The following is a 22,447-nucleotide window of genomic DNA, read 5'->3' as shown; positions in this document are numbered from 1 at the left end:
CTAGCCAAGTACAATCTTTATGAGAAGAACAACTGAAAACCACATGATCCCTCAATGAACTACAGATAAAATTAGAGGTATACTTTTAGACTTTTGCAAAAGTTAAATTAACTAAATTTCTAATTCTTACATAATATGAGGTTCAGTTTACTGAATTACATTAACGTAAAATTTTTTCACCTATCACTATATGAATTTTCCATAGCATAAAGTTTAATCAATGTTTCCCTAACAATCATAATGCAGAATAGGTCCAGAGGTTCAATATACACAATTTTACAAAGATCAAAAAATGTATTTGAAACCTATTAAGAATTATGAGTAAAAGTTTGTCCCTAGTAGAGTTTGTAAGTTCAAATTTAAATTAATGAAACTAACTCTTTATAAACCATTTAATTGTACTTCAGTGCATTATGAACTAGTTTCAGATTACTTATACTTCTAAATATAACTAAAATCTATATAAAGAAGAGGATTACACAATAGTCAAACATCATCTCAGGAATAAATATTAGAATATTATGATGAAATCTGTAGAATGTAAGTGATTTATTCTCACATAAATTTCTTAATTTATTAAAATCACAAAATATATTTTCATATAAATTATTTGTCATAAATATACCATCACAAAAACATTCAAGTTATCCAAATACTCTATTTTTTATGATCTGTATAGTTAAAAAATATGAAGCCATTGCTTTATAATATTTAAAATTGAAATGATTTACTAAATCAATATTAAAAAGTCATTGAAAGACTCATTTTTATATAAGCCAAGAGTGTAAGTGTTTATAAAATAAAATGTATTTAGTAAAAGAATGAATTATAAAATCATCTGAAGGAGTAAATTCATATCTCTAAAAGCCATTTCCAGTCTCTGAACTTTCTGAGGCAACATTATATAATTAATGAAACTGACACCAACATGAAGGTAAAAAGAAATAAAACAATCTGTTTTTAAATCAGTTATATGTTAGGTATTATTATTAGTGTGGGCATTTTATATTCCAGTCAGTCTTCTCTTAATTTGCTGTGGTTATAAAAGCAATTTGCAAATGCCATAAGATGAGCAGCCCATACCTTTATACTAGCGAGGAGAAAAATTATGAAGCTTAATGAAAGCAAAGTGATTTGATTCTCACTTATACTGAAGCGGATTTCACAAGAGAAAAGGCCTCCTAAATCCTAAATACTTAACTAGGAGTTTACATTTTTTCATATCCTTTCACATGTATTTTGAACTCCACATCTTGTCAGACAGGCAGGTCAAGAATAATAAACCCTGTTTTTTAGAGAAGAAATTTAGGCTCAGAATCTTGTCAAAGCCAACAAGTTGAGAATGGGATCCATGCTCCTACACCTCACCTTTATATTTCAGAGACTAATGTATCCACCTCAAAAAGAGGCTGACAGAAACATTCAACCGAACTCTAAAAGCCCAGGTAGTCTGCAGAAACCAAATTTGAAAACTTTTTCAATGTGATTTAACGTGATTTTTATCTTGAAAAGCCCAAGGAAATCAATCCTTGACTAATTTTTTAAATTAGTCAATCCTTAACTTAGTTTACTTATCTGAAGTGTGAGGGTTTGAATGATTTTCTTAATATATTTGTGTAAAAATACCTAAATTTCTGATATTAGGAATTTGTCTCTAAGAGGAGAAATTATTTTCATTTTATTCTTGACAAAATTATGCTAGTTTTAATCTCATCTACTGATTATAATTAATAGTAAATATTATAATATTATAATGTATTAAAAGCCAAAGGATTGAGGGAACAACAATTAAAATTATTAGCAATGTGCGCTTTAACAGAAGGTACAACATCACCTCAAATGCTTTTACTCTACTGTGCTGTAGTACTTTCCTCAAGCATATTCTAGAGTGATATATTTATTATATAGCTGCATAAGTAAAAAGAAAATGCATTATTTATAGCATTGTGATTTATAACACTGAAATTTTAGACTTATTGGGAGAATCAATTGCTGAAGTCATAATACAGACTCAAGTAATTTACTTGTATTGCTGGTTTTTCACTTTGTTTTAACATTATTTTTCAAGCAGTAGAAATTGTTCTTGCATAAACAGAATTGTTTCATCTCTGTTCTTTAAACTATGATCAGCCAGGTGGTGTTAAAACCACAAATCACACAGGAAAAAATGTCTACCAACTGGCCTGAAAATTTTCCTTATTCCCAACAATCTTCAGCATTTTTCTTGATGTAATTAAGCAGTTTGTGGAGCTTTCCTGTTCTGAACTTACACTCAGAGTTTAGTTATACAAAAGAACAAAAACCCAGATTGCCACCTCACATTCTCCCTGGCAGAGAGAAACATGCAAGGACAGTGATAGAGAGCAATCGATTTAAAGGTTATTGTCGTCCGCCTGTCTGAATCCAGTGCTTTCCTCCTCACGTTGTTGTCTTTCTAAAGAAGATAATGTCAACCTCCTTCATTTTTTTTTACCTTGCTCCACTGTCTTGGTTGTTTTCTCTTCCTTCTTTCCAGGTACAGCTGCAAAGCAGAGATAAGGTTTAAATAAAAGTTCCAATGGAAATGCTGCTTCTGCACTAAAAGGCATCTTGTAACTCATTCAATGCCAAAGATTTCTTCTAAATAGACTATTTTAAAGCTTTTTCAATACTTCTTATTTCTCTATAATTCAACAGAAACCTACTATTATAAGTCTGCTCTTAAAGAATTAGAGAAATAAAAATAATCCCTTGCCCTCTTCTTACTAGTTTTTACATACTATTTCCCACCTTATTCTTTTACTTGTTGCTTTGATAAGCTCTGTGAGGAGTTCTGCTTGACAGGATTATGATTAATCGACTTACATTCCAGGTTATTGCTGGAACCACTTGGCATCTTGAAAATGTCAACTAGGTGCTCCTTTAAATTCATGCTTAATATCACTTAATCAGCTCAAAGGACAGTGTAGTCATGCTTGAGATTTGCTTAAATATTAAATGAAGTCATCCCAAATCACAAGTAACCAAAAAAAAAAAAACCCACAGAAAAAACAAGTAACACTTTGGTACTGTTTCCAATGAACTACTGAGATTTTACTGCTGTTGGTGGAGCAGTAAAATTATGTTTACCTGTTTATACATCCAAGAAATACAGTTCAGACAAAGTCAATGTACTGAAATAACTGATTAAAGCAAGGATCTTCAGAGGACATTGGCAACTATTAGAAGAAGGATGAATGGGAAACTGAATATTGCCATAATACCCAAGTATACCCTCAAGAGCTGCTCAGGGACAACTGCAAATTTGAAGCGAAAATGTTGTTGTCACCAACTTAACACACTGATGAAACTTAGAACCACTCATCCATAATGGGACATCCAGATATTCAGTGCTTCTAATGACACACAATATGATATACAACAGTATCACCTCTGAAGTATTCTTGCCGAAACATTCAAATGGAATCAAGTTAAGCCAAAGATTTAGTTTAATCAAACATGGGATATAAAGAACATATTAAAAAATATTCTGAAGAAACAATTATAGAAAACCTAAAGTGTCTGCAGTGTAAATGACCATGATCTTTTCAAAAAGTTAATGATATTAACTAGAGCAAAAAAAGGGAAAAGTTTTATATAAAACTTGCTAAATTCACTCAGTTGTAAGAGTTCATCTGTAGATTCTTTAGAAATTTAAAAAAAATTAAAAAAGAATTTTTCAAATAGACAATTTCACCTGTGAATAAAGTTATATTTTTAATTTTTTTATTTATGTACAAATTACTTCTTTTTATCACTTTATTGCAAGGGATGGAATACCCAGTATAATGTTTAATACAAGTGCTGATAGCAGACATCCTTGTCTTTTCCAATTCTCAGTGAGAAATCTTTCCATTTTTTCCATTAAGTATAATATTTGTTGACAGTTTTTGTATATATATTTTCAGAATAGGGAAGTTTCTTTCTACATTAATATGAAATACATCAAATGCATCATTTATGAAAAGTTTAATTTCCCTTTATATTATTATGGTTAATTATGTTGATTTTTGAAATTGCATTCCAGAAATAAGACCAACTTGGTTGCATGTTGTCTTCTGCATGTAATATCAGGCTTTTTTTGTTGTTCAGTTGCTAAATCCTATCCAATTCTTTGTGGCTCCATGGACTGCAGGCTTCCTTGTCCTTCACCATTCCTGGAGCTTGCTCAAACTCATGTCCATTGAATCAGTGATGCCATCCAACCATCTCATCATCTGTCACGCCCATCACCTCCTGCCTTCAATCTTCCTGGCATCAGGGTCTTTTCTAATGAGCCAGGTCTTTGCATCTGGTGGCCAAAGTACTGGAGCTTCAGCTTCAGCATCAGTCCTTCCAATGAATATTCCAGAGTGATTTCCTTTAGAATTGACTGGTTTGATCTTGCAGTCCAAGGGACTCTCAAGAGTCTTCTCCAGCACCACAGTTTAAAAGCATCAATTCTTCAGTACTCAGCCTTCTTAATGGTCCAACTCTCACATTCATACTTGACTACTGGAAAAACCATAGCTTTGACCATATGGACCTTTGTTGGCAAAGTAATGTCTCTGCTTTTTAATATGCTATCTAGGTTTGTCATAACTTTTCTTCCAAGGAATAAGTGTCTTTTAATTTCATGGCTGCAGTCACTATCTGCAGTGAATTTGGAGCCCAGAAAAATCTGTCACTGCTTCTATTGTTTCCCAATCTATTTGCCATGAAGGGATGGGTCTGGATGCTATGATCTTAGTCTTTGAATGCTGAGTTTTAAGCCAGCTTTTTCACTCTCCTCTTTCACTTTCATCAAGAGGCTCTTTAGTTCCTTTGCGCTTTCTGCCATAAGGGTGGTGTCCTCTGCAGATCTGAGGTTATTGACATTTTACTGGCAATCTTGATTCAGGCTTGAACTTCATCCAGTCCAGCATTTTGCATGATGTACTCTGCACATAAGTTAAACAAGCAGGGTGACAATATATAGCCTGGAAGTACTCCTTTCCCAATTTGGAACCAGTCTGTTTTTCCATGTCCAGTTCTAACTGTTGGTTATTGACCTGCATACAGGTTTCTCAGGAGGCAGATAGGGTGGTCTGGTATTCCCATCTCTTGAAGAATTTCCCACAGTTTGTTGATATCCACACAGTCATATGCTTTAGCATTGTAAATAAAGCAGAAGTAGATGTTTTTCTGGAACTCTCTTGCTTTTTCTATGATCCATCATCAGATGTTGGCAATTTGACCTCTGGTTCCTCTGTCTTTTCTAAATCCAGCTTGAACATCCTGAAGTTCATGGTTCACATACTGTTGAAGCCTACCTTGTAGAATTTTGAGCATTACTTTGCTAGCATGTGAAATGAGTGTAATTGTGTGGTAGCTTGAACATTCTTTGGCATTGATTTTCTTTGGGATTGGAATGAAAACTGATATTTTCCAGTTCGGTGACCACTGCTGAGTTTTCCAAATTTGCTGGCATATTGAGTACAGCACTTTCAAAGCATCATCTTTTAGGATTTGATAGTAGCTTAGCTGGAATTCCATCACTTCTATTAGCTTTGTTCATAGTGATGCTTCCTAGGGCCCACTTGACTTCACATTCCAGGATGTCTGGCTCTAGATGAGTGATCACACCATTTGGATCACACCATTCATATTGATCAACATTTGGAGGGATCTATTTCAGGGAAAAAAGTAGAGTTGTGCTGCACACCTTCAGAGATTCCAGCTACTAAGGAAACAAAGTAGCTACCATTCTTATACAGTAATGCCTTGATTATGGATAGAGAGTCCTGAAATGAACTGTGAGGTGGAGAAGTTGGTTTTCCATAGTTTCAGGTTTGTTTTCTTTTTATTTACTTTATCACTGTTTAATTTACCTGCAAAGTTCCAGCCTATAGCAAACTTCAATCTCACTTTTATTACAAAGATACCAAAAGATGCTTTCTCAAATTAAAGCTAGTGGCTTTAGTATTTATGTCTTACTATATAATACTATTGAGGTAACATTGATTAATAATGTTATGTAACTTTCATGTGTACAAGATTATATTTCTACTTTTGAATACATTACAGAATGCTCATCACCAAAAATTTAGTTTCCAATCATTACTATCATATTTACAGATTCATCCCCGCTGCACCTTCCCCACGATTCTTATCTCTCTATCTACATGTTAGGTTTTGTTTTCTTTGTTGACTTATTTTACTTTTCTGTTTTCTATATTCTACTTATGAGTAAAATTAGGTGATACATGCCTTTGTCTGACTTAATTCACTTGATGTTACTTGCATGTGCCACAGCACTTTAAATATGTCTAAAATTAATCTTGTCTTCTCTCACAAAATAGTTTATTTTTATCTTTCTTTTTTATTTTTATTACTCATTATTACTCATTTTATTACTCATTTTCATTTTTATCATTTCATATTTATATTAAATAATATTCTTCTAGTTGTTGTTGTTTAGTAGTTAAGTTTGTCTGACTCTTTGTGACCCCATGGACTGTAGCCCACCAGGCTCCTCTCTCCATGGTATTTCCCAGGCAAGAATATTGGGGTGGGTGGCCCTTTCCTCCTCCAATATTCTTCTAGTACTCAGATTCAAAACTTTTTATTAGATAATTTCTGAATTTTTCCCTTGTAAAGTTGGACAGTTGTCAAGTTCCATAGAATCTATTTTATAATAGTGCTCATATAATATCCCTTCTTTCCAATTTCATGACTAATATCAGATCCTAATGCACATTGACTACATCATTGCCAAAATGTCCTAACTAGCCTTAGTTCAGTCAGTCAGTTGAGTCGCTTAGTTGTGTGCAACTCTTTGCAACCCCATGGACTGCAGCATGCCAGGCCTCCCTGTCCATTGCTAAATCCCAGAGTTTACTCAAACTCATGTCCATTGAGTCAGTGATGCCATCCAACCACCTCATTCTCTGTCATTCCCTTCTCCTCCCACCTTCAATCTTTCCTAGCTTCAGGGTCTTTTCAAATGAGTCAGTTCTTCACATCAGTTAGCCAAAGTATTGGAGTTTCAGCTTCAGCATCAGTCCTTCCAATGAATATTTAGGACTGATTTCCTTTAGGATGGACTGGTTGGATCCCTTGAGAGTCCAAGGAACTCTCAAGAGTCTTCTCCAACACCACAGTTCAAAAGCATCAATTCTTAAGTGCTCAGCTTTCTTTATAGTCCAACTCTCACATCCATACATGACTACTGGAAAAACCATAGCTTTGACTAGACGGACCTTTGTTGGCTAAGTAATATCTCTGCTTTTTAATACGCTGTCTAGGTTGGTCATACTTTTCTTCCAAGGAGCAAGCATCTATTAATTTTCTAAAGCAAAAGTCTGAGTATCATTCCTATACTTACGATTCTTCATTGACTCCCTAGTGCTCATAAGATAGAGCTGAATTTTAAAATCAGGCCCCCTTACAGCATTATTAGCACAAGTTGTATTAATTCATATTGTATTCTTGAGATTGTTATTACTCTTCATAGACATGCAGTTTCCCTCTGCTTTGCCTTCCTCTGTTACCTAGGCCCAAGATACTCTTTAAACTAATTATTATATAACTAAAATCTACCTGTTATTTATGGCTTAAATTTAAAAGTCACCTTTTACAGCAAATCTTTTGCTTTTCCTCAGGTAAGAATAATTTTTAAACTCCTATGGCATTTTATCTCTATTTATCTATTTACGCTGTTGGCTTTCAAACATAAACTATGATCATATGGAAAACATTTAGCTGAAAGCAAAAAAAAAAAAAAAAAGAGGCCTAAATAACTCATGGTGTCAATCAAGATTCATATATTCATGATTTTAATTGCTCAAGTAATATCTGAATATTTCCTTAAGTTTTCACATAGTGTATGACCCACAAGTATATGTTGAATGAAAATGAAAGGTATTTGAAAACTTCAAAACAAATATAAAACAGTAAGATAATTATCATATTGATGATTTAATACTATATATCTCCAAATAAAATTTGATTTTAAAGCAAGCTTAAGATTAAACAATTTATACTAGATATAAACTGGCACATTGTGATTAATTTAAAATATTTAATTATTTTTCTAACTTTGAACATTTAAAACGATTGTAAAATCAGTAATTTCCACTTAACATTGTAACACAGTTCCTAGTTCAAGCCTCAATATAGAATAACAAAGTCCAGTATCTTAAAAACAAAGAAAGCCTAAAGGAGATTGGGGGCTGGTTACTATATATATGATAAAACAATATATATTTCATGTGTGATTAATCATCACTGATAAGGAGAAATGAAACTACCTGACAAATGAGAAGAGTCTCCTTTGAATGTTATTTGTCACTTGTCAGACTGGTCCCTACCTGAGTTTCAAAATGTTTATGATGGCTTTGGAAGGAACACTTGTTTCTGTTCATTTTCTATAGCTGGAAGGAAATCTAATACGTAGAGTCATATTTAAATTAATGATTGAGGTATGAGATCTAATTAACTAGAGGCAAAGTAAATAATGCCAATATTCCATTTTCATAAACAGGTTATTTACCTCCTTGCATTTCATTCTGAGCCTAGCAATCAGTTCTAATTAATCCCAACCAAAATGTTTGGCCTTACTCTAAACTCAGAGATCATTCTTGGTTGAATATTTCAGTGAATTCACTTAATTAAGATTCAATGTTAATTCAGTATGTCTGTTTACTCCAATGGGACTTGACTAACTCCATATTATGTGTGCTCATATTTCTACCCTAAATATCTAGGCTCCAAGTGATTCAGAGTCTGTGTATGGGTCAGCTACTAGTTTTCGAATCTTTCCTTTTAACTCTGTCTCCAGACTGTCTTGACAATCAAAGATTTCTTGACGCTCAATATGTGAAATCTAATTCCAGATAAAATCCATATAACTACTACTTGGACATCCCACTGGTTTCATTCATGGCTGAAGATTTTGAATACAATTCTGCCTTCCTTCTGTTCTTGCTTTAACATATATAGATGTACTTACCTTATAGTTACTTACTAGATCCATGTACCCTGTATCCATGCCTAGATTATGACTTTCTCTGAATCTGTATTTAGACCCTTAGCCTTGTTATTGACACCATGGAATTATCCATTCTGAAGCACCCAGGTTTTACTCACACATTACACTTAATGCTGACAAGCAAAAGTGATTTTAGAATAAGACCTCATAAAAGAATGACATATATTAATATGGGCTTCCAATAAATTCAAGTCTCTGCCACTTACGGCAAATTGATACCTAGTAAAACATGTCAATGAAACAGGTATCGTGGTCACTTATCACAAAAATGACATCACAAATACTAGGTTACTAAGAAAAGAGCCGTCTAGGAAACAGATTTTATTTCTGTCTACTATAAATTCAGAATAATAAGTAGAATTATATTTGAAAAAGAAAACCCATTAAATAATTCAACTGATTCTAATTAGGTATTATCAGACAGTACAGTTTATATTTCCTTTAAGTACCTTTTAATTTTTTGTCTTTCATTAGTATATACATGTGTATAGTAACATGTACACTAATTTATATAACTAACATATTATAGTTTATTAACTAATATATACATTTATCAATGTATCCACATATTCATTTATATATATGTATAAATATAACTTGGGAATGTGGATATGTATCATATATATTTTATATCTCCCTATAGTCCTGATACATATTTTCCTAAAGAGCATATGCAATAAAGAGCTTTTAAGAAGAAAAATGTTAAGTCATTTTAGTGGCATATATGGGAAAGGGTATGTGTGTAGTGTTTGTGTGTGTGTGTGTGTGTGTGTGGAGGATAGGGTTGCTAAACTGTGTCTTGAGATTCTTACAAAGACACTGCATATATTATTGATTTCATTTCTATTTGTAAAGCAAAATCACAAATTTAAAAATTATCCCAGTTTATTTTGAATGGAGAATATGTAAATTTCTCATCATACTGAATATTTTTAACATATATTAATGTTCTTAAAGTTATTCTTTAGAGTGTCAACTAAGAAGAGTCAATATTCACATAATGGTTGCTTCTGATTAGATGTGACAAGAAAAATGGATTTAAAAACTTAAATTCCAAGCTTCCTAATATGTTTCCTTCCAGGCAAGCATCCCAAGGAATGTAATTTCTAATTTTACACTATTCTTACATAAAGTGAGCATTGTTCATGGAAGTTCTACTGGTCAAAGTTCTGTTTGTTCAAACCCTAAACATATAAATCAGTGTACTAAGTTTGAATGCTCTCCAGATGATTGGATCCTGTGGAGTTTACACAGTTGCATTTCTTCACTTTATTTTCAAAAACTAACTTAAAATTGGACTATAATTACTATCTCTAGTTTATGACCCTAAAAGAATAAAAACGTTTGGCATCAGAGTACTGAAGACAAAACCGTGTTAAATAGGTACTACAAATCTTGTGAAAGTGACTTTGTTCCATATCAGCGAAATAGTAAAATCAATAAATAAGGCTCTTCTATAAGCATTCAACAATACATTAAGTTAGAAACTTTAGCATAAAGATGTTACAGTCATGACATCTTTTTCTTTAAGCTGCACTGACCTTTTTTCGATGAGGCAGAACCAACCTCTTCTTTGGTTCGTTCAGTCTCTGTAAATTCAGGTATTAAAGAACAAGAAATGGATATTAGACATGCCAGGTCAATACCTTATAGTATTCGAAGTCAGACAAGACTAAAACTACCTAAAGGATAAAATGTATGTGGCACCTAAGAGCAAAGCAAGCAGCAGAGAAAACTTAGCTTTAACGTGCTTGAATTTTTTTGTAACCAATTGTTAAATAATACAGAAATTCTCTTCCAAGATACAAACCTTGTGAAAAATGCATACCTTTCCAATCCCCGGTAAGCTTAAGTAATACAGTATCACCAAAGCCTTTGAAACCTCTTATTTGTCTTACTACTCTTTGCATCTCTCTCTCTTTATCTCAGAATATCATTGCCCTAATTTCTGTATAAATCATTTCTTTATTTTTCTGTAGTATTTTATTACATGAATTTATCTCCAAACGAAGGTAAAGCCATTATACACAGGTTGAGTTATATTGTTTAGTGATAAAACTTTATATAAATTGAATTATATTTTTTAATTCTTGTAATTGGCTTCCTTCAAAATGTGCTGAGATGCAGTGTTAAAATAGTTTAACGAGACGGCCTACTAGATTTTAACAGCTTTAGTGCCTTTACTGGTCTACATAAAGAAACCAAAGGCAGAGTAAACAAGATTTTTCTTGAATCAAGAAAATGGTACTCAAGAGCAATTATCGTAAGAGCCAAATAACTAAATTTTCCCAAATAAGGCGATATATGTCATAGCCAATTAATATTTTTTTGCTTTGCTTCCAGGTAGTCTGTACAAAACCTTTGCCCCAGCCCCTACGAGTGGAGTTGCCCTCCTGTTTTTGTCACTGCCCTATTTGATCCACCGTTTACTTAAATAAGCTGTTTAACTTTTTACACAAGTCATGCTGATAGGAGTAGCTGTAGTTGACTGCTTTCACTGCTGTGTAGTGTATCCCACTGTATACACATTCTACATATTATGGATCCATTCCCCTGCCAATGAACACTGGGTCCTGTCCAATTTTGTATTATTATAAATAATGCTGCTATGAATATTCCTGCATATGAATCCTGGTGCAATGTGCAAGAATTTTCTTAGAAGTGAAAGTGCTAGGTCATAGCATGTGCTCGCGTTTAACTCTAAATAAATGCCATATTTTCCCAAAGTTTTACATTCATACCAACAGTATATGTAAGAGTTTCTATTGTTTCATAGCATAACCATCACCAGAATGAACATTTTCCTCCATTTTTGGTCAATTTGATATGTATAAAATAGTATTACTGTGATTTTAAGAAAATTTTCATTATTAGTAACACACTAAATCTATTTTGATATATTTTCAGGCCATTTTGTGTCTTTATTGTTTTATTTTTGATACTTGCTTATATCTTTTACTTATATTTTTCTACCCACTATTCTATCAAGTTCTTTGTCCTTTATTAAGAGTTTTTTTTTTTTTTCACTACTAACCTCTAGTTACTAATATATGCTACAAACATCTTTTCCACATATGTAGCTTGTCTTTTGGAGAAGGCAATGGCACCCCACTCCAGTACTCTTGCCTGGAAAATCCCATGGACGGAGGAGCCCGGTAGGCTGCAGTCCATGGGGTCGCGAAGAGTCAGACATGACTGAGTGACTTCACTTTGACTTTTCACTTTCATGTAATGGAGGAGGAAATGGCAACCCACTCCAGTGTTCTTGCCTGGAGAATCCCAGGGACAGGGGAGCCTGGTGGGCTGCCGTCTATGGGGTCGCAAGAGTCAGACACGACTGAAACGACTTAGCAGCAGCAGCAGCAGCAGCTTGTCTTTTATCTCTTTATGGTATCTATTGATTGGATTTAATTTTAATATAATAAAATATATTAAACTCTTTATAACTTGAATTTGCATGTAATTTTTGAGATTCAACTGTATTTCAAAAAAATATAAAAATATATCTTCCTATACTTATTTAATGCCTTGTTTTGTTCAATTCCTAAACCATCCAGAATTGATATTTTGAAGTTGTACAAAGTACAGTCGTGTACGACTCTTTGCAACCCCGTGGACTCTAGCTCGCCAGGCTCCTCCGTCCATGGGATTCTCCAGGCAAGAACACTGGAGTGGGTTGCCATTTCCTTCTCCAGGGGATCTTCCCGACCCAGGGATTGAACCCAGGTCTTCCGCATTGCAGGCAGACGCATTAACTTCTAAGCAACCAGGGAAGCCCTAGGAATAAATTACTTCTTTGCAATAAATACCAACTGCATCAGCAATACTCAAAAATAATCTCTCCATTCTCTATTGAAATGGCTGTTTTTTCTTACATCAGATTTTGATCAAGTGGAATTATTTTAGGTCTCTTTTGTCCCTGTCCTACTGGAAAACTTTAGATCTGCCCCACTATCATGCTACCCTTTAAAACGCAATATCAAGAGATTGCTTTATTAATAAGACTCAAGTCACAAAGCACTTGTCTCAATAGTCATATATTTTAGTGTTACTTTGCTGTATTCATTATACTTCCATAAAATTTATTTCTGATTTTCTCTTTGAAATTCTTTCCTCTTCCTCCCTGCTGCCTTGTTCTAAACTGAACTCAGATTCTTCTACTAGTACTTCTTTATCTAGCTTGGTTTTCTTTGAACCAAACTTGATGAATATTCTTAAGCTCCAAACCATGACATTTTCCAGTTTCAGGATAGCACCCAGGACACCAACTGTGGCTTTATAAGTAGGATTAAACAAGAGGCATATCTTGCCCTACAATCTAAATCAGTCCCAGGTCTATCACAGTCTAGTTTTTATGGTATGTAAATTCCCAAACCAGCACCTGGCATTGTATCAGTGCTATTTTAAGTTCAATCAGGCAGCATCATATGTGATTTGGGTAGTGATCATATAATTTATCATCCAAACTAAGCAGGTGAAAAGAGTTGCTAGTAATTATTATTCTGGAATAATATGAATATACCCAGTCTGCCCTAAATGACTGAGATACAGTGTCATATAGGACATGCAACCTGTGGTCTAGACACATCTCACTGATATCAGATCTATTAGTTTAGGCCTATAGATCTTTTTCCCCAGCAATTTCCATGACAGAATATTTAAACTGAGTAAAAAAGCCATGTCACTTTCTAAGTAATATAAGCTGTTCCCAAATAGTCTTCTAGTATCATATATTTGAATAAATTCAAAGGTACTTTATTTTTAAATTCTGCATACTGGATATTCCTGGAAGATCATGACATATATTGGTAGATCAAGAGATAGATGTGTGTAGATGTGTGACTCACGCAGGTTAGGTATTGAAATGTAGTTAAGGTGATAAGCAGAGTCAGGCTTGGTGTCTGAGCATAACAAAAATCTAGTGTGGTGCTAAAATCAAGAAATGAAAAATTCCTGATTGTTGTCATTTAATTCAAATTTAGACCCACAATTAAAAATAACTAGACTTTGGCTCTGATCTTGTTTTTGTTATCTTTTTTACTCATAATTCAAACTGACCACAGGCTAGTCAAATATGCACAAGAAAACATTATCAAAGCCCTGCTGTCCTTGATAAGAGGAATGTATGGCAGTACTCTACAAGGGTTTGAAGAATACTGGTCCTTGAAGTGTTCTTTGGGAAAAAGAGAATGATGTCTAATGTATTTGCTAAGCACTGTCTACTATATTCCCTCTTGATCACCAAGAGTAGTGTAAAAGATCTGCATCTAAAAACCTACTTGTTTCATCCCCTTCCTTCTTGAAAATAACTAGTCATAATCATCAACCCCTATATCATTATCCAATGTGGTGGTAAGGAGTTGGGGGGGATGTGCAGTGGACTGCAGGAAGGAGAACTGGGTGTGTTGAGGCTTTTTTTTTAATGCAGTATGACAATGGAAAAGGTCAATTTTCATTCCAATTCCAAAGAAAGGCAATGCCAAAGAATGTTCAAACTACTGCACAATTGTACTAATTTCACATGCTAGCAAGCTAAAGATCAAAATCCTTCAAGCTAGGCTTAAACAGTACATGAACTGAGAACTTCCAGATGTATAGCTGGATTTAGAGAAGGCAGAGGAACCAGAGATCAAACTGCCAACATTTTGCATTGAAGAGAAAAACAAGAGAATTGCAGAAAAACATCTACTTCTGCTACACTGACTATGAGAAAGCCTTTGACTGTGTGGATCACAACTAACTGTGGAAAATTCTTAAAGAGATGGGAATACTAGACCAACTTACCTGTTTCCTGAGAAATCTGTATGCAGGTCAGGAAGAAATGGTTAGAACCAGACATGGAACAATGGACTGGTTCAAAATTGGGAAAGGAGTACGTCAAGGCTGTATATTGTCCCTCTGCTTATTTAACTTATATGCAGAGTACATCATGTGAAATTCCGGGCTGGATGAAGCACAAGCAGGAATCAAGATTGCCGTGAGAATTATCAATAACCTCAGATATGCAGAGGATACCACCCTATAGCAGAAAGTGAAGAGGAACTAAAGAGTCTCTTGATGAAGGTGAAAGAGGAGAGTGAAAAAGCTGTTTAAAACTGTTTAAAATTCAATATTCAAAAAACGAAGATCATGGCATTAGGTCTCATCACTCATGGCAAATTAGATGGGGAAACAATGGAAACAGTGGCAGGCTTTTTTTCTTGGGCTCCAAAATCACTGCAGATGGAAATAGCAACCATGAAATTAAAAGACCCTTGTTCCCTAGAAGAAAAGCTATGACAAACCTAGACAGCATATTAAAAAGCAGAGACATTACTTTGCCAACAAAGGTCCGTCTAGTCAAAGCTATGGTTTTTCCAGTAGTCATGTATGGATGTGAGAGTTGGACCATAAGGACTGAGTGCTGGAGAATTGATGCTTTTGAACTGTGGTGCTGGAGAAGACTCTTGAGAGTCCCTTGGACTGCAAGGAGATCAAACTAGTTGATCCTAAAGGAAATCAGTCCCGAATATTCATTGAAAGAACTGATGCTAAAGCTGAAGCTCCAGTATTTTTGCCACCTGATGTGAAGATCCAACTCACTGGAAAGGACCCTGATGCTGGGAAAGATTGAGGGCAGGAGGAGAAGAGAACAACAGAGGATGAGATAGTTGGAGGGCATCATCAACTCAATGGAAATGAGTCTGAGCAAACTCCAGGAGATAGTGAAGGACAGGGAAGCCTGGTGTGTTGCAGTTCATGGGGTCACAAAGAATCGGACTCAACTTAGTGATTGAACAATAACAATTATAATGGAATCTTTATCGACCTGCAGAAATTGTAAATCTAGGTTTGTCATCTCTGTTGGTAAAAGGCACTCCTGCTCCATCCACATAATCACTGATGCATAACTTTACATGTGGAAGCAGTAAGTGCCCTTCCGTAGTGCATGCTACATCACTGAACCTGAATGATTTCTCTTTTCTTCAAGCTTATGACACCATGAGAACATCCACCCTGTACTGATACAGCTCCAAAGTAGTCTAAGTCCTCCAGTGTTTTTCTTATACTGATTTTGGCTTCCTTAGGACCTAGAACAAATAATTCTACACCACAAATTCAATTCACATTCTAGTTATTTCCTTTAATTGAGTGCTGAAGACAAATTACCTTTTACTTTTCCCATAGATTTGCACTAGTGGTGTCAATCTCACCTTTCCTTGTTAACTCAATTATCCCATAAATACTTAATTTATATTAAACTATACATCTCACTTCCTCACTTGCTCTCATAACTTAAGATAATGTAAAATCATATCCTGAATATTCAGGTTACATACAAAATACTATGTGCCCCATACTTTGTAAGTAACAGAAGGAATTTTCAATAGTATTTGTAATGTGATGACTTAGGCATTAACTTTATAAATATCTCACCATATATGGAAGCTATGGAAATATTCTTCTGTTGTGTGGTTTCAAGATCAAAAAACAAAACAAAACAAAACAACTTCTTATTTGGGGAAATGGACAGTCACATTGCTAGCAGAGATTTTAAATAATTTATGAATTGTTTTTAATTAACTTTATACTGGGAGATAATGCCTATGTCAAGTTCAAATCATTCAACTATACAAGGAAATGGATATCAATTCTTTTGAGACTTTTATATTGAGTCTAAGATGATTTGGCAAGCTAAATTTGTTAATTTCCTGCAAAAGATGCTGATCTCTTCAAAACTTGATTGGATAGTGTTTCATAGATAGCAGAACTTACAGAATTTTTTTTTTCATTGCAAATGAGTATTTTTATCTAAATGTCACATTTTCCTAGGAAGAAAATGTTCATTTTCAGAGTAATCTCCAATCTAAAGTTCTGAACCACTGCAGCAAAATTATCAATTTTGTTTTATATATTTTCTTGATTATGCATTTCTACAGACTATTAGCATACTAAATACTCAGTAATATCAAGTTCTAATCAGCTTATATTCAACTAAAAATTTTCATGAAAACATAAATGGAATTTTAGATTCATGTTACACCTTTCCTTAAGGTCTAAAATGTCTATGTAAACACTTTTAACTGTAATTTTTTAAAAAGACACCAAGCTACACAACATTATATCTTCCATTTTTCTCTGATATATTCACCAATGACATACTCTGTCTCAAAAACCTGGCAGTAAATAAAACATGCATTCTCTTTTTGTACTAGTACTACCGTTAATACTTATGTACCTCTAAATCAAAAGGAAAATATAAACATATTTACACCATGCATAAAAATGTGGTTTGATCTTAAATCTTATAGACAAAGTTTAGAGAAGCTGAAAGAATATTTTTTTTTCTAAGCTCACACACCATTTTTCCTAAAATAATTATCATTAATGACAATCTGTTAGATACTTCATCTAATTGAGAAATACCAACAAAGAAAACAGCATTTATTCTTTAGTGTATTGTCAAAGTTTCACAGATGCAAATGCCACAGTATGTTACAGCTACCAGTTGATAGCTATTAAAAATCTAAGGTTCAAGATGGAGGGGACATATATATACACTTATGACTGATACATGTTGATGTATGGCAGAAACAAACAATATTGTAAAGCAATCATCCTTCAATTAAAAATATATAAGTTTAAAAAATTTTGAAGATAAAAGCCTTAAAAAATTATGATATTGTAAGAGTAATAAATAAATAATAAAATTGTAGGGAGCTTCTTCATTCCATTAAATACACAATAACTTTCACTAGTAGACAAATTATGTTGCCTCCTGGTTTGATCAAGTGATTAACCATTAGGAAAACTGTCTATTTGTTTAAAAAAACTGAAGAGATCACTTATCATTCTGTACAATGGGAAACAAAAATACAAACAATTCAAAAAGATGTTATGATCTAGACAAATTAACATTTACAAATGAAAGTTCTATAGGTAAATTTTGAGAAAAACTGATTCACAAAACAATACAAAGTTGAGTAAGTATGCATATTTGTTTAACACAACACATAATCAGAGCAAGGAACATTTGGTAAGTCAGCCTTAAAAATTAGCATTAGCATTGTCTAAGCAGAAAGTTAAATGAGTAAGCTGCTGAAATACGCTTTTTGTTTTTTCAAGTTTTAGTCAACATACTTGCTTTAATGTGTTTTTCACTTGGAGCTGTTAAGGACAAAAAAAAAATAATAAGATCTAAATCAGTTATAAGTGTCCTTGGATCTCTCTAAAATAGTTTTACAGCTATTTTCATTTTTAAAAAAGACTATATTATAGCCTTGTAAACTAAAGAAAAAAATATATCTGAGAAAAAGAACATACAATGTTGTGCTATTTTCTTTTATAAAACTTAAATATATTAGGGCTTCCTTGATAGCTCAGTTGGTGAAGAATTTGCCTGCAATGCAGGAGACCCCGGTTCGATTCCTGGGTCTGGAAGATCCACTGGAGAAGGGATAGGCTACCCACTCTGGTATTCTTGGGCTTCTCTTGTGGCTCAGATGGTAAATCTGCCTGCAGTGAGGGAGACCTGGGTTCAATCCCTGGGTTGGGAAGATCCCCTGGAGAAGGCAAAGGCAATGCACTCCAGTATTCTGTCCTGGAGAATTCCATGGGGTAGTAAAGAGTGGGACAGAACTGAGCAACTTTCACTTCTACTTTTATGAACCACAGATTTCTGATATTCATATACCTTCTCCCTACACAGAATGCTCATTCATGACTCATTCATTTTGTTTTCCATTTTAAATTATATAAGAATCTGATTGATTTTATATATAAGCCAATGCAGTTTCCTTAAAGTCTCAAAATGGAATGAAAAGAAGAAAGTGAATCAATCAATTATCCAATAGTTGCGAGAAAAAGATTTCAAGAAATTTAAATTACTGCATTTTGTCAAATATTGGATAGTAATGTTTAGCTATTAAAACTCTTAAAACTGATTATACCTATCATCATTCTTCATGTCTCTCCATGTTTCTATTTCTCTGATGTATGCTCTAATTCAACTTTCTGCATATGTACACATGTAAGAATATATGTTATGGCCAAATGGTGGGAACATTACCTTGGAATACCTAATGTGGTGAAAGTGGGATTATTACATATAATAAATTATTTAAGAGTTATTCATGTTTATGTTTTTTCAAAAATATATTATCATATGTGATAATTTTTTTTTCATCCAATCAAACATTATCAAGTGCCCAAAATGTTCCTGACATTATAATAGGCACTGTGGGGATAAATATATAAAAAACGATCCTTATCTTCTAATTTCTATTTAAACTGGGAAATAGAAAAGGTAATATGATCATAAAAGTATGTTAAGTGTTTTTATATGGAAAATAAAATGATGCCATGGGAACTAGTTGGAGAATCACCTAAATGATTTGGGTTTGCTGAGGAAGTTTTACAAACCTGAAAGAAGAATAAGATATGTGGTTTTGAATCTGACTTGCTATGGTTTGTGATACAGGTAGAAGTAATTTAGCTAGATTTGCTTGGTTATTTACATAATATTGAAAATTTTTATTTTGTGCATGTGTGCTAAGTCACTTCATTTGGGTCCAACTCTGCGACCCTATGGGCTGCAGCCAGCTAGTCTCTCTGTCCATAGAATTTTCCAGGTAAGAATACTGGAGTGGGTTGTTGTACCTTCCTCCAGGGTTTTTTCCCAGCCCAAGGATCAAACCTGAGTCTCTTACATCTCCTGCATTGGCAGGCAGGTTCTTTACCACTAGTGCCACCTGGGAAACCCAATTTTTATTTTAATGTATCACTAATGTAAATGCTATTTCCATTTAAATATATTATGATGGGAGGAGTGACTAATGGACATTATATGAGGCTATGACTACCTACACACATACACACACAGATCATTAAATTTCCTTGATCAGGAAATACATTTATTTTCATTTGAAACAACAGGGCAAGTTAAATGCCTGGAAACTTTAAGAAAATCATTTGATATCTACAGTAACTGAATTCTTAGTTTTTGTTTGTTTGTATGTGTGTTTTTCTGCTTGTCTGATTCTCAATTTGTTTTTTTTTTTTTCCCTCATTCAAATGTAAATAGGTTGGAGACATAATCTACTTCTCTCACTGCAACTCCCCTACGTACTCAAGATGTGTCAGTAAAGAACATTTTGAATAGACAGAGAATATTTGCTAGAATTAAATATTTCATATTTAAAAACAAAGCAAGATCAGATGCACTTACAGGAAGGGTTTTGCTTTTATTTTTGTTTTTCACACTAGACTATAATGGGGCTTCTCACACACTGCATTGACAAATCCACTGGGGATGTTAGGAAGTTTCAGATTCTGATTCAGAATCTCTGGAGCCAGAGATTCTGCATCTCTAACAATCTCTCAGGAGACCCTTACACTGCTGGTTCACAGAACACACGCTGAGTAGCAAGAATGTAACATATTACTCGGCTTCCATTTTCTTACATGGCCTTGACACTAACTCTATGTCCAGAGCTTGGAAAAATAACATCTCATAAGATGGAAGGATTTCCTGCCCTTTCCCCCTATTTTGGTCCTTACCCCCTGTCTGAGGCTGCAGCATTAATAAAGCCTGGACATCAGATAGAAAGACCCCTGCAGCCCCAGTCTGACTCACCTGACTGTTCCTTCTTTGGTGACTTTGCTGAATCAAACAAGAAAAGAAAAACAAAATTAACATTCCATGCTATTTGATGGCATTTTAGTATTTAATTGCAAATTAATATCTCAAAATTAAGAGGATGGAGGAATTTAAAAACAGTTACCTGGTTCCACGTGTTGTTCTTTCTTTTCCTGTTCTGAAATATAGTATTTTTGTTATTATTATTCCAATTTTATTTTCCAACTTAATTGTTCTAACACAAAGAAACATGCATGTACTAGTGCAGTATTGCACCAATAATAGCTGCCATGAAGACTAATATTGATGTATATTTAAAATAAGTTTTTCCATTTCTCAGTTTTTCCTCATAGAACAGCAATAAAGATGTTCTGAATATGAGAGGAATTAAAATTTTTCATGGATAAGAATCTAGAAAGATATCATAAGGTCTATAAAGGATGGAAAAAGTTTAAATTTTCTTACTGACTAGATCAATATGTGGAGAAGGCAATGGCAACCCCCTCCAGTACTCTTGTCTGGAAAATCCCATGGACGGAGGAGCCTGATAGGCTGCAGTCCACTGGGTCACGAAGAGTCAGACACGACTGAGCGACTTCCCTTTCACTTTTCACTTTCATGCATTGGAGAAGGAAATGGCGACCCACTCCAGTGTTCTTGCCTGGAGAACCTCAGGGACGGGGGAGCCTGGTGGGCTGCTGTCTATGGGGTCGCACAGAGTCAGACACGCCTGAAGTGACTTAGTAGCAGTAGCAGATCAATATGAAATAAATTTGGGATAAAAAGTAAGCAATAAGGATAATTGTTGCAGTTGCTTTAAAATAATCCTCAGATAAGGACGAACAGACTTCTGAACTTTTTATTATAAGGTGAAATTTTCTTGTATTGAAAAGATATTTGTTTAGCTAAGACAAAGGCTTTGCTGAGGCAGATTTAAGACACTAAAAATAGACTAAGAATTTTCAGGAATAAGCAAAACACACTTCCCTTGTTTTTAGGACAAATGCTTCTTACAGAGTCCTTTTCAGACAGTGTTTCTTTTTAAGAACCCACTTTTTCCAGTATTATATGAGACAAAGCATTATTCTGGCCTCAAGATTAAGGTGACATTTATGTTAAAATAAGCACTAATTTTATATGAAGTGCAGGTACTAATTTTATATGAAGTGCTATTATCTACATTTCTATTCTTACTTATTTTGCCTTGACAAGCTTGTCAAGTTAATTTAAACGATTGTCAAATGCTTTAACATAGACACATTTATATCTGATTTTTTAAAGAAAAAGAATGAGATTTCTTTAAGTTTTATTTGGTGCATATATTTTTGACACTAGAAGATGTTTATGCTGAAAGAGTTCTTAGAACTTTATTTAGAAACATAGAGTGTCATCGAACCTCCTAAGGTCATCTCATTGATCTCTCAGGTATACAGTTTTTTTTTTACCAGGTTTGTAGTTGTGAGGGTATAATGAGTGATTTAGCCACTCCCAAGATAGCAGGCAGACAATAAAACAAATAAAACGGATGGCTTGACCAAGTGTTACAAGTCAAAAGGAAGAAGCACAGGTGACTTAGTTAAAATTAACAACACAATTAAGAACTTTACCAAAAATTGTCTGGAAAACATGGAGTAATTAAATGCATTGCTTAACTTATTGCTGAGCTGAACCACCAACTACAAAAATATTTCTAAGAAATTTCTAAAGTGATAACAATCAAAAAATACTGGAAGTAGATTTGGGTATGCATCAAAATCGATTACGAGCTGTCTGTGAGATTTCAAAGTTAAAATAAGGGTCTT

General features: G+C 34.0%; 1 protein-coding gene across 50 annotated transcripts in view; it reads right to left on the bottom strand.

Annotated features, from left to right (window-relative positions):
- The window catches only part of TRDN (triadin), a 415,031-nt gene that overhangs the window by 104,918 nt on the left and 287,666 nt on the right, over positions 1-22,447 (bottom strand). For 49 of the 50 annotated variants that reach the window (XM_059890081.1, XM_059890082.1, XM_059890083.1 and 46 more), the window contains 5 exons: positions 20,791-20,823; positions 20,643-20,669; positions 18,149-18,175; positions 10,570-10,617; positions 2,474-2,521 (listed from right to left, as the gene is read on the bottom strand). In XM_059890081.1, the coding sequence (XP_059746064.1) occupies positions 2,474-2,521; positions 10,570-10,617; positions 18,149-18,175; positions 20,643-20,669; positions 20,791-20,823 (183 nt within the window). The remainder of the gene's footprint in view (positions 1-2,473; positions 2,522-10,569; positions 10,618-18,148; positions 18,176-20,642; positions 20,670-20,790; positions 20,824-22,447) is intronic. The other variant, XM_059890087.1, reaches the window with a different exon arrangement.

This window comes from Bos taurus, chromosome 9 (assembly GCF_002263795.3).
Source record: "Bos taurus isolate L1 Dominette 01449 registration number 42190680 breed Hereford chromosome 9, ARS-UCD2.0, whole genome shotgun sequence".
NCBI classification, from domain to species: domain Eukaryota; kingdom Metazoa; phylum Chordata; class Mammalia; order Artiodactyla; family Bovidae; genus Bos; species Bos taurus.
The sequence above is the reverse complement of the archived record's forward strand: the minus strand, read 5'-3'. Positions and strand labels throughout refer to the sequence as shown.